At 46.2% G+C, this 12,840-nt stretch overlaps 1 protein-coding gene across 1 annotated transcript in view; it reads left to right on the plus strand.

Annotated features, from left to right (window-relative positions):
* The window catches only part of SEC24B (SEC24 homolog B, COPII coat complex component), a 97,915-nt gene that overhangs the window by 30,208 nt on the left and 54,867 nt on the right, over positions 1 to 12,840 (plus strand). Inside the window, exons 5-7 of the mRNA XM_006031254.2 lie at positions 2,116 to 2,196; positions 5,511 to 5,695; positions 7,555 to 7,739. Coding sequence (XP_006031316.1) covers positions 2,116 to 2,196; positions 5,511 to 5,695; positions 7,555 to 7,739 — 451 coding nt within the window. The remainder of the gene's footprint in view (positions 1 to 2,115; positions 2,197 to 5,510; positions 5,696 to 7,554; positions 7,740 to 12,840) is intronic.

Genomic DNA, 12,840 nt, shown 5'->3' on the forward strand with positions numbered 1-12,840 from the left:
CCACCAGCCTGCCCCATCTCCCGGGGCGGGGGGACCCTTGCCTCTCCATCCCCTTTGACTGGCACTCGGTACCACCGCCACCTACAGTGAACAGGGCTGGGGGAGCAGCGGTCTCGTCCCCCCTCTCCCAGGCCCCCACTCGCTCCCAGGCCCCCGCCCCAGCCCTACAGTCAGGAGGAGACCAGCATGCACAGCCCCAACCCCATGCGCCCCACAGTCGCTTGTCTGGGCGAAAGGATTCCGGCTGTTGCTGGCTCCCAAGTGCCCACACGCTCCTGGCTGCATGGCCGGACCGTGGGACTCAGCAGGAGCTGGCCCAGCCCTAAGGACTGGGGCTGTCATCCACAGTTCTCCCCTACCCCCCACGCTTACCTGAATTTCCCACATTGGTGGGAACAGCCCCATGGTCCTGGGCCAGAAGCCTCTGCTAGGAAGGGGCTTCTGGCTAGGGGGGCAGGGCTGGGTGGGCCCTTCTGTTCCAGAGGCCTGCCATGGCTTCCCCTAGGTCCTGCTGCCCCTGATTCCTGTCATTTTACTTTGGCCAGGGCCAGATAAATACTAATTTTTGTAAAATTTTTAAGGGCCCCACAGTCTGGATAGAATTGTCTGGTGGGCTGGATCTGGCCCGCGTGCTGTATTTTGTCCATCCGTATGTTAAGTGAACTTGACAGAGTTGTACTACATCCCAAGCTGGAGGACAAAGTAGTAAATAGTAGGAAAAAAGGCAGAACTTGATAAGGAGAGAGATATAATTGTTACGTTCTCTTACAAGCACAAAGGAATGTATATATGCTTAATTTAAAAATAATCTGAGAACTAACACTATTTTTAAAATAATCTGCTTAAATTTTAAATATATATGAACTAAAATTTCACCACTCAAAGTGACTAATTTTGAATGTTGAATTTCAGCCTTATTTTGTATCCCAGGTAAAAAATGTTTATATAAATAACTGTAACTGGAATGTCAAAATAATATTTACAATAGTGGTAATGTTATTAATAAAGTTCTCACAGAAGTTTTCAAGGCATCCCTATGCAAGGAATGCTTTCTCCCTCATGAGTTTTCAAAGCCACCATCCTCTCTTCATTAAAGCGCTTCCTTAAAACCACTTGGTTTTGCAAGGAGGGATGAGTTGTAAAGAATGTAGAGTTTAGGTAAGGTAGTAGCAGAGGAATCTCTTAAGGATTTCCATGCCGCTTGCCCCACCCGCAGGAGTTGTACATAGGTTTTTACTGTTGTTTTGTTGTTGAACTCTTATACGTTCTTCCTGTTGTTTGTGACCTATAGTAATTAAGATATAAAAATTCAAAACCCAGAATCAGAAGCCAAAATTGTTTTCAAAGAGCAGGTGTACCTACTTTCTTCTTTTGTGGTCTCTTTCATGTGGCAAAGGTGTATGAAATTGCATCAACAGAAATGTTTTTAAGACTTTCTTTTCAAAATGAGTATCTATGCTATGTTATAATCCAGATATTCTGTTAAAAAGCAAACATGTATTGCGTGGTGAAAAGTATAAGTAGTCTGCTCACTCAGTACAAAGAAAAGTGCTTGAAGTGTTTTATTAGTTAATTTAAGTGAGCCTTTTTGGCTTGTCCATCTGCCTCCAAGAAATGTTCGGTAGGACTTTTGCATCTAACAGTAAAACAAGATGAACTCTCTCCAACAAAGGAGGGACATGTTCTTTGAAATTTTAGAACAAGTCACTACTTAACTGGTCTTATCTGAAACTCCCAACTCAGGCAAAGCTCTCATTTGAAGATGAAGGGAATTTTGCGTTATTCAGCAGGTAGGAATAAGTCAACTGAGCATTTAAAAATGATTTTTAAGTTGCTTGATTACAATTAGAAATGGATGTTCATAAAATCCTCATGGAAACAAGAAATCATTTTTAATTGTTCTTTGTCCTTATCCATGCTTTTCTTTTTCTATGATTTTTAGTGTAAAAAATGGCTGTGTTTGTATAATCTGTGTTTTTTCAGTAATTTTGTTTTTCTGTAACTTATAGGCAGTGGGTTTTTTTCAGGATCTCTCTAATATTTATTTTAAAACCCCTTTTCTCTCAGGAACTTGCAAATGCTTAACGTTGCAAATGTTCTTATGTTTACTTATAGCTATTGACAGCTCTTCCACTACTAGCAGTGCCTCTCCCGTTCCTAACAATTATGATGCCCTTGAAGGAGGTGGCTTTCCAGGTAAGAGATTTGCTGCATGCTAATTTTCAAATTTGTCTTTTAAACTTTTGTTTTAAAAAAAAAAAACCTCTTAGAAACACTAAAGAGTAACTGGCAACAAGGGAAAAAGGAATGAGTATAGAATATTGGGACAAGTTATTAAAATTTAATTCACCAAAGTATCTTGCTTTTTAATTTACTTTTTATCTTTATTACAGTTAAGATTAGAGGAGCTGTATAATAAAACTTGTCTGTCCTACAAATCATAATTTAACTGTCATGACACTGGAGAAGAATCTTGTTTTGTTTGAGACAAATCATGTTCTTAATTGTCTAATATTTCAGTTGAAGACAGCTAAAACTGCCTCTTGTTTCCTGTTGTTACAAAGCAACAGACAGAAAAACAACCTTCCTCCCACCACCACCATTTTTCTTTCTTGTTCTAAAAATATTATTCTTAGTCTGACCAAAAAAGCTGAAAGTTTTTATCCGTTGAATTCCAAGCCAAGTCATTAGTGACCCCCATCAATTTCTGTTGACTTTTAAATACTGTGTGTGAAAAGAGTTGGTACTGTTCCAAATCCTAACAGGCATGTGTGTTCACATCACATTTGGTAATATTGGGTGCCTGTAGATGTACGGGACACCTGCTCCGACATGTTGTAATTACAGGCACATTGGAACACACTTTATTAACAGAGTCTGCTGGAGCGTACTAATTAGCACACTCCAGCAGCCTCACTGTCTCATGTATTCAGCCATTCCCATGCCTCAAAATGATGACGGGAGTGCTTTTTACTAAAGCTTCTTGAATGAGCCCTAGTTAAAACGCCCCTGCCACGGGTGCATGTGCACCACCTAGAAGCACCAGACACGAAACTGTAAGTGCATTTCTGGTTTCACTTCTGGTGGTTCTGGGTTCAGTGATCACTACTACCACCCCACCCCCCGGTCGATGATTGGCTGCTAGGGGCCCCGCTCCCCAGCAAAGATCTGGTGCCCCCCCCCAGACTCAGGAGGCACCAGTCGCCCATGCCAAGAACATATGTAAAGTTGCTCATTGGCACCTATACGGAGAGTTTAAGATGGCAAAGATTAGACTTGTGGTACAGAGTTAGATAATATTTGTCTTTTTCTGATTTTTCTATCATATATAAGGAAGACAAAGTATTAAGGCTTTTGCGCTCTAAAAAATATCGGGAATGTCCAGGCCAGTCTCAGATAGTCTTGCTGGTAGTTTCCTGAGGGTCTTAAAAGATTCTTTCTGTGACCCTGCCACTCATCTGAAAACCAAGGGTGCTAAATCATTAACATAGGCACATTTTTATTTAGGATTTTCATTAGTAATTGAATTAATCCTGGGCTTCACTATATTGTTTTCATTGTTCTGACCTCATAATATGGTTTCAGTAGCTTGCTTAAACCCACAGCTCAGGATTCCTCCAGTAGGGGAAGCATCTGTCTAGTCAAGGGGCTCAACCATCCAGGTTGGAGAGCTCCTCATGGGTTCAGAAATTTGGCATGGGAGTGATGACAATTAACACTGCTGTTGCTCCCCCACTCCCAAGCCTTGTGCCACTGTATTGGGCCACTGCCAGACTGGCTCTGTATACCACATCAGGTCCGTGGACCAGATCCAGTCCAAAGACCAACTTGGCACCATTCGTCTGGCCCATGGGGAGAAAAGTTTGGGCGCCACTAATCTAGTGTAAAGCTGATATAATTTCTCTTACACGGTCTACCTCAAGGTATAGAGGGTAAGATAAAATGTGGTTTCAGTGTACTGTACTCTATTTACTAGCCTGGAAAGACTAACTACTTTAAAATTTCTACCACTTGCTTCTTGAGGGAATTTGAGAGTCAGCTTGAAACTTGTCTGGTCTCATCCACTTTCTTGGCTACCCAGACCAGCTCTAGATTTTTACCAGGCGGGGTTTTGCACATTGCTTGCACTGCTATGCCGTGTACCTGACTTAGGCCAATGCAGCTAACTTCTTCTCTCTGCTGTGCTTCTACTTCAGGTAGTCTTTCCTGCCTTGGTTCCCCAGTGAGAGACCATGGTTTTAGAACTTTTTGGGGCAAGGGGGACACCCATTAAAAACTTGAAATGTACAAGTTTCAAAACAGCATTTTTCCCTTATCTGAGACCTACAGAGATATAACCTGCACTTGTAACCTAAGCGGTGTTTAAATCTCTTGTCCAAGCTACCTCGCTTTGTCCCCTATAACAGGCCATCTGAATTGGGAACTATGTTTTATTTACAGTTTAACCTTTTAAAACAGTTAGGGCCAAATTGTGCTTTAAAATATACAGGCAGGACTTGCACTGATTCAAGGGAGACCATATGTGCTTTTAATAAAATTCTGTAATATTGTCATAGGTAAGCCAGAGGGAGCTTGAGGGTTAGTAGATTTTGATGCAAGGCTGGCAAGGGTCAGGAGCAAAAAATGTATTGGAGAAAAAAAATATAATTATGGTCTTTTTGTTTCTTGCATTGTAACCAATAACATTTTTATTCCTATCTTTTTCTGTTAAAAGGAACCAAATATAAAATTACATGAAGTTGTTCTGATTAGATGATAATCACATTACACTAAATAAGATTACAGAAAATGTTAGTCATCTATAGCAGGGCTTTGCAACTTTTAAGCAGCTAGGGGCTTCATGCCACACGGACAGCACCAGCAGGGCCTGCATACCCTGCAGTCTACACCAAGGCAAGCCACAGTCCCTGTGGGCCACACACTCCTGCCACATTCCCATGACATCTTTACCACCATGGGCTGTGTGCCTGTTCCCCCTTCACTGCTACACTGCGCACATGTGCAGGCTCCCCTACTGTACCACATACCCACAGCACGCCTGCCAGACGGTTCTCTGCCCCCTTGCTGCACCATGCACTTGTGTCTCCTTCCCTTGCCTCTCTGCTACACCAGGCACTGGTGACTCCCCCAGCCAGCATTATATACACGTGCACACATACACGCACACACGCGCACCCTCCCTGCACTGTCACAATGCCCCAGCCCATGGTGCAGATGCAGGGAGAGGAGCCCAAAGACACCATTTGCATTGTAGCCAAGGCGATGGGTCAAGTGGGCTGCTTGCAGCCCACTGGCCACCAGTTGAACAGCTCTGCTGTATGGTAAGGCCAAGGTTATCCCCTGGTTGCTGATAACAGGATATAAATATTTCTTACTATTGTGGTGTTATACATATTTGGCCAGTGTAAAGACATTTGGCGTTGTTTCTTTATAATTAAGTTTTATTATTCAGCAGCAGCTGGACATTTTCTTAGTGTACTTAAAGGTAATAAACATGTCTTTTTTTAAAGAGACACGTTCTATAACAAGTAGTCCAGCTCCTGCTCCCTCTGTTCCCCCAACGTCAAAGACTTCTAAGCCCTTTGGTTATGGATACCCAGCTCTTCAACCTGGTTATCAGAATTCAGCACCACCTACTTCCGCTATGCAGCCCACAAACCCAGGCCATCATTCTGGGTTTCAGCAATATTCACAGGTAAGATCTTTTTAATTCACAAATTACTTGTTTATCTTTCAGTCTTTTTTTGAAGCTTATATTTTATGTGCCTATGGTATAGTTCACAAGATTATTTTAAATTTATTGGAACAGTTTTCAGATGTAAGAACCATTCATATCAATTAGATATTTTACCAATATTCATTACTGAGGAATGCATAAAAGCATTGCTCTGTTAAGCCTTCCTTGTTGATTTCATAGTTTGATCTATACCTGGAAAGTCAGACTTCAGCCAAAAAGATTTTTTTAAAGCAGTTTTGCAATCTTCTCTATACTGAGTGCGTTATGGTATAGGACTCCAGGTGGTTTTGTGTAATGACATTAAAACAAATTTCAATTTAAACCCCCCCCCTCTAGTTTGAATATCTAAAGCAGGGGTAGGCAATGTTTTTTGGCTGGAGTGCCGAAAAACACCACAGTGCTTACCTTGGAAGGTGCCAGAGTGCTGGCATGCCAGAAAAAAAAAATTAGGGCAGGGGGTACATGGCAGGTTGCCCTACTTGTGCCCCTTGCCCCCCAGCCCTGGCTCTGGGTAGCTGTTGGAGCCCGGGCTCCTCCCAGCAAGGCTTGCAGTGTCCCAGCTGCCTCCTGGGAGCAGCCTGGGGTCCCGGCTGGCAGCAGCTACACAGACCTGGGGCCGGCTGCAGCTGGGAGGCTGCAGACAGCTGCGTCGGGCTCCGGAGCCCCGGCATCAGCTCTGTACTGGCACGTGCACGCCTCAGAGCCAGTGGTGGGGGAGGGGCCTGAGGCAGCGCAGCCCCAGTCTCTCCCCTGCTCCTGGCACAGAGCTGGTGACTGGGCTCCGGAGCCTGGTGCAGCCGTTTGTAGCCAGCTTGGGCTCTGGTCAGCTGCAGCAAGCAGCAGACAAGCTGCAAACAGCTGCGCTGGGCTCCACAGCTCTGGCATCAGCTCCATGCTGGTGGCAACTGCGCACGCACCTCAGGGCAGACAGCAGGGCAGCACAGCCCACCCCAAGGTGCACACACTGGCCCCGGCTGCAGCCGGCCTCGGCTCTGGGTAGCTGCATCACAGCTGTTTGGAGCCTCCTGTCTGCAGCCAGCTCTGGCTCTGGGGAGCTGCTGCCAGCCGGGAGCATGGGCTGTTTCCAGCAGGCAGCTGGGATGCTGCAAACCCTGCTGGGAGCAGCCCAGGCTCCATCGCTGGCAGCAGCTACCCAGAGCCGGGGCTGGCCATGGCATGCTGAGCAAAATGACCTTGCATGCCATGCTTGGCACGTGTGCCGGGGGTTGCCGACCCCTTATGTAAAGTGAAAGAGATCTTACAACTATTAATTTGACGTTACCATTTACTAAATAATAGAGAGACAAGGCCAAGGCATGAAAACACAAAGTTTCATGTTTACCCTGCATTAGAGAGGGGAAATAGACTGCGTTACCTGTCTCCTTGAGACTTGAAAACAGTTGGGGGGGGTGATATTCTGCATTTGGGTATTGTAAGACCTTTTGAGGAGGAAATATCCCATCATTTTTTTTAGTGTGAGATGGTTTCCTCTGTCTTTGAAGTCACTCTACCATGAAAATGAGGTTTATGCTTTCCTATACAAGTTTCTGTCTTTTGTGTAGATCTCACAGTATAAATTGAATTTCTTTTAAAGCAATATGCATTAGTATTTTAGCACCCAGTTGTCCAGTTTGTTTAATATTTTTAAATTACTTCAATACAAGTGGCTGTGCATCCAGACAGCAATATTAACTAGTTCTGTATTTTTCATAGATGTCAACGAATAATGCAATGAATTAAGATTACATTTGTTAAACAGGATATTAGAGCAGCTTTATTCATTTGCAATGTTTCTTGTGTTTTTTGTTCCCCCTCAGCAGTATCCTGGCATGAACCAGCTGTCTTCCTCCTTGGGAGGATTAAATCTACAACATTCTCAGCAGCCAGAAAGCTTAAGACCTGTAAACCTTATTCAGGACAGGAATATTTTGCCCATTACTCCAGTTCCAGCTCCTGTGCCTAATTTGAATTCAGACCTTAGGAAATTGAACTGCAGTCCAGAGTAAGTGCAGTTTTCCTCTTCAGGCACATTCGACATAATGCTTTTCTCTTATCTTTTGCAACATAGTTATATGAAGTAATGCAAACAGATTTTGAACTTACAAGGGAAAATGAACAATGGCGTTCTGCTTTTTGCTAGCTGATTTAATTCACTGTTCACGCTGGGAAGGGGGAGGGGGCTGTCCAACATTACTGGCCTTGAACAGATGTTCATTTCTACAGGTGGAAATTTCTAACAAATACTCCTAGGCACTGGGGCTGAGCCCCATGCAAAGCCCCCATGCTTCACACATCTGGGACTCTGGTGTGAGGAGTGGGTGGGTACTTTCCCATGCCTCCCTGGGTTCCCCACGCCTTGTTCCTAGCTCTCCTGGTTCCCCTTGCTGCCTTTGCCAGCCAGTTGGGTGGTGATTTAAAAGCCACTGGGGCCAGGAACCAGGCTTGGGAAAGCTCTCCCAGAGCCTGCTTCACAGCCCCCCTGGCTCTTTTAATTGTTGCCTCACCACCCAGCTGGGCAGCGTATGTGGCAAGGGGAAGCCAGCAGGACTGGCAGAGCCACTCACTTCTTCCCAAAACTGGGGAACTTGGGTAGCAATGGTTGCTGCTTCTATTCCCTACCAAAGTCCAGGATGGGAGGGGAGCAGCAAGTCGAAGACCCTAGGCCACGTCTGTTTTGGGGGACTTCAGTGTGAAAAGTAGGCAGGGGATTTGCAATGCTGGAGCCTCTGTTTGGCTTCCAGTGCCCAGGACCCAAGTGATCAGAGTAATGTGACAAAGCCTCCTGTCTGTTTCTCATACCAGAATCCGTGAAGCGTGAGGAGCTGGCAGGGAGAAGCTGGTGACTGCTCCCCTCTTCCCCCTACCAGCCTTCTCCAGACCATGGTGATTATTGACCAGATTTTAGAGAAGGCATGGGAGTGACTGCTCCCACCCAGGGCTTAGGGGGCCCTGGTCTAAAGGAGGCATGGGAACCCCAGCTCTACTCCTGCTAGTTTCCAGGAGGAGTTAAGCCAGGAAAAAGTGTGCAAAAGTTCGTTCTCCCAGGAGAAACTCTCCCAGAACCAACTTCTCCCTGGTTGGAATCAACTTTTTTCCTCCTGGAACCACCATTTTTGGCCCAGGAGAAAAAAAATGAATGTATGCTTTTGGTTTCCACCAAGAGAATGGATATTCTTCTGGTGGAAGCTGAACATCTGTATTTGTCTGAACCCTGAAATTCTCTGATTTACATCTCCTACCATCAGCAGTATGGTTACCATTCTTATGATAATTCAGTGAGACTTTTTTCTAGAGCCTAGCAATAATACTGCTTTGACCTGGCACACTGGATTCAGGAGAACAACTTCCAGTGAATTTTACCAAAGTTACATAAAGTTTGCTATAGCCATAGTAGCCAACATCCTAGTCCAAACTCTGCCATTTTTTGCTTCTGACATTAAACAAGCCACTTAATTTCTGCCTTGTTTTAGCTTTATATAAAATCTCTTAATACCTAGCTGTTAACTAGTGTTTTTCCTACTAATTTACTCGTATGCAAAAATAAATTAATTGCTTTTAAATACCTTAAAGATGAAAAAAAAATACTCATGGATTCTGAACTGTTTTTAAAGAAAAAAAAAGGGCTAGGATTTTTGGGGGGTGATATCTTTTATTGGACCAACTGCATAGTTGGAATAAAGTTTAGAAAAGCTTTTGAATGCGAGTTATTCTTGATCAGGTCAGAATTTTCAAAGGTGCTCAGCATTGGCCTAGCTCTTGTCAGACTTGAAGTTAGTTGGAATGGTTAGAGCAGGGGTGGGCAAAATATGGTCTGTGGGCTGGATCTGGCCTGCCAGTTGATTGTATCTGGCCCGCAGCTTCCCCCACAGCCTTCACATGGGGCCAAGCCCCACCTACTCCTGCCTGGGACAGGACATGTCATGCTCCTGCCCACACCTGGCCCCAGCTGCAGCCCTGGTCAGCATGTACAGCTTCTTGGCAGGCTTCCCTTCCACCCACTCACCTGTCCACAGATGGCTGCTCATTGTGACAGGCAAGCAGAGTGGTTGGAAGGTGGCTGGGCAGTGGAGCAGGAGCTGGAGCTGCCTGACTGCAGCTTCCCCCCTGCCTGGCTGGACATATGGTGCCCGGCATGCAGGAGGAGGAGCAGCTGCCACTGGAGTTGGGGGGCAGCCAAGCAGTACCTGGGCGGCTGCAGCAGCAGCAGGAGCAGCCCCTCTGGGAAGCTCTACATGCTGGCTGGGGCAGTGCCATTGGCGATGCAGACTGCCCCAAGTGGGAGTGGGTGGGACTCGGCCTCATGCAATGCATTGCAGGGGCAGCTGTGGGCCAGATGGGGGGAGGGAGCATACTGTACCTAAACCTGCATTGCATTACCCAGGAGAGCTCTACTTCACATGCCCCCTGCTCCCCCTCCCTTCCTTCTTTCACCCCTGGCTGGCTCCTGGGACTTAGCATGTGGGCGGCCCCCCAACGTGCTCACACCCTCTCCCCACCCCATACCCCCCCAATATAAAAAAGTAATACTCTATTTTAGGCAATTGCCTTTATATGCAGTACTCAAAAAAACCAAACCAGAATACAAACAATTTTTAAAAATAAAATTAAAATATGTTAAAATAGATGTTTGCCTTTTAGTATATGATTTTTTTTTTATATATAATTTGTTAAAATGATATCTTCTGAAAGATTTTGTGTGACCCTGAACACCTCACCAAAACTTAAGTGACTCGCCAGCTGAACCAATTGCCCGTCCCTGGGTTAGAGAAACCCTGAACACTGACAACAACATATGGATCTCATGTAAATTGTGATTAACATCATTATTGGAAGACTTATTAAACCATAAGCCCATAATACAGAGGTAGGCAAAAAACAAATAAAAGACAAAAGGTTTAAACTGTGTCCTAAAGGTCCAACAGACTAGGACTCTGGTTGATCAGTGAATGAAGTCTAACATCTAAACTGTCTTTATAGTATATGATTAAAATTATTTTGGGAAGGAAAGAACCCCAACTAATTTTAATTGCCTTGGTGATACTTTGGGAGTTAGGCAGTCTATCATGTAGGCAAGATCCAGATCCTCAATGAATTTATAAATCAGTCTTGGTATGGAGAACTGCACCTGAAACGCGTAGAATCTAGTATGATTTCCTTTCACTTCCTTTCAGTGTAGACTGACAAATATTCCCTTGGGATTGCTTCTGCAATGTGCAGTCTCTGGAAATGTGTATAATATATTCATAGTACCAAGCAGGATGATAGTAGCATTTTGCATTAGCTGCGGATTGAGTGATGTTCCAAGCATGATGTATATAGTAATAGGCTGGAGTGGGGGAGGGGATTTATTGTTTAATGTTTTAACGTTGCTGTAGTGCCTAGGGTCAGATTGTGTTAGGTATAGAGAAAATGAGTAGAGGTGCACCAATACATCAGTCCGATATCAGATCGGCACAATATGAAGAAAATTGACTGTATCAAATTGGCCTGATGTGGCCAATAAATGCTGCGGGCATGCACGCAGCCACAGCGCAGCATGGAGGCAGTGAGTAGCACAGCCTGGCAGCTTGGAGAGCTGCATGCAGCTGGTAAATCTGTTGTGGTGGAAGACGAGTGGGGAGGGAAGTGGGGGGTGTGTGTCGGGCGGGCGGCAGATCAAGGGTGAGGGAGTGAGTGGAACTGGGGTGGGCATTGCCCAACCAGAGCAGGCGCGGAACAGAGCTGTGACTGGTTCAAACAGGAAGGGGAGGGGGTGTGGCTCCCACCACTGCACACACCCCAGAAGGGCACGAGGGGCATGTGCCCCCAGATCTCTGCACACCTCAGAGGGCTGCAGCTGCAGGCTGGGGCCGGGGCTGTGCAGGGCTCTTCCTGATGGGGGCAGAGAGGCAGTGGGCTGCTCTCGGGGCAGGGTGGGTGGCAGCACTGGGAGTGGGGGTTGTGGGGCTGCTGCGAATTTTGGGGTGGCTGCAGTTCCCCCCTGTAGTCCGCCTTCCAGTACCACCACTGCCTGCCCTGAGTGCAGCCCAGCCCAGCCCCTGCTGGGAAGAACCCGGTGCAGTTCCTGGCCCCAGCCTGCAGTGGCAGCACATCCTGCCCCACACAGATCCAGGAGCACTTGCCTCCCACCCCATGCCCTCCTTGGTTATGTTCAACGGCCAGAGGCACCCGTGCCTCCCTACACCCCCTGATTGAGCCGCAGCTCTGTCCCACACTCCGCCCCACCCCACTCTGGCTGGGCAGCACCTGCCCCAGCCCCACTCCCTCCCTCCCTCCCTCTCTCCCTCCCTCAGGGGCTTGGATCAGCTCCCTCCATGCCCCTTTCCTCCTCCCCTTCCACCACAACAGACTTACCAGCTGGACACTGCTCTTCAAGCTGCTGAACTGTCTATCAGAAATCAGATCAATATAATCTGATATGCCTCCTTAAAAATCGGCTATCGATATTGGCCCCAAAAATCTCTATCAGTGCACCCCTAAAAATGAGTTTGTCCAATAGAGATTACTTAGTAGTGTTAGAGTAATGTTGTAGCTGTGATGGTCCAGGAACTATGCAAGAGTCAAGGACTTTTTGGGGGGGGTAATATCTTTTATTGCACCAGCTGCATGGTTGGAATAAAGTTAGGCTTTCAAATGCAAAACATTCTTCATCATAATTCATAAGACGTTAGTTGTAATTCTGGAAAAAAAAACAACTTTATCCACTGTCTAAACTGGAGACAGCTTTAGTGGCAATGTGTTCTGGCAGGCGGGGCAGGAATGGAAGTTTTGAATCTGAAATTCAGTCCTAGACTTGGAGCATACTAGGGTTGTACCGATAGAGATTTTTTAGGCTGATACCGATGGCCTATTTTAAAGGAGCCATTTCGGCCAATACCGATCCGATTGCCGATATGCAGCCAGGCAGCTTGGAGACCAATGTCAGGCTGGTATGTCTGCTGTGGGGGAAACAGCATCGGGAGGCAAATCAAGGCACCCGCAGTGAGGGGAGGGAGTGGGGATGGGGCAGGCGCTGGTTAGCTGGGGCAAGGCAGGGCACAGGACAGAGCCATGAGCAGCTTGTCCGGGGGGCGGGGGGGTGTCCAGCCCTGCATGCACCCCAG

This window comes from Alligator sinensis, unplaced genomic scaffold (assembly GCF_000455745.1).
Source record: "Alligator sinensis unplaced genomic scaffold, ASM45574v1 scaffold66_2, whole genome shotgun sequence".
NCBI classification, from domain to species: domain Eukaryota; kingdom Metazoa; phylum Chordata; order Crocodylia; family Alligatoridae; genus Alligator; species Alligator sinensis.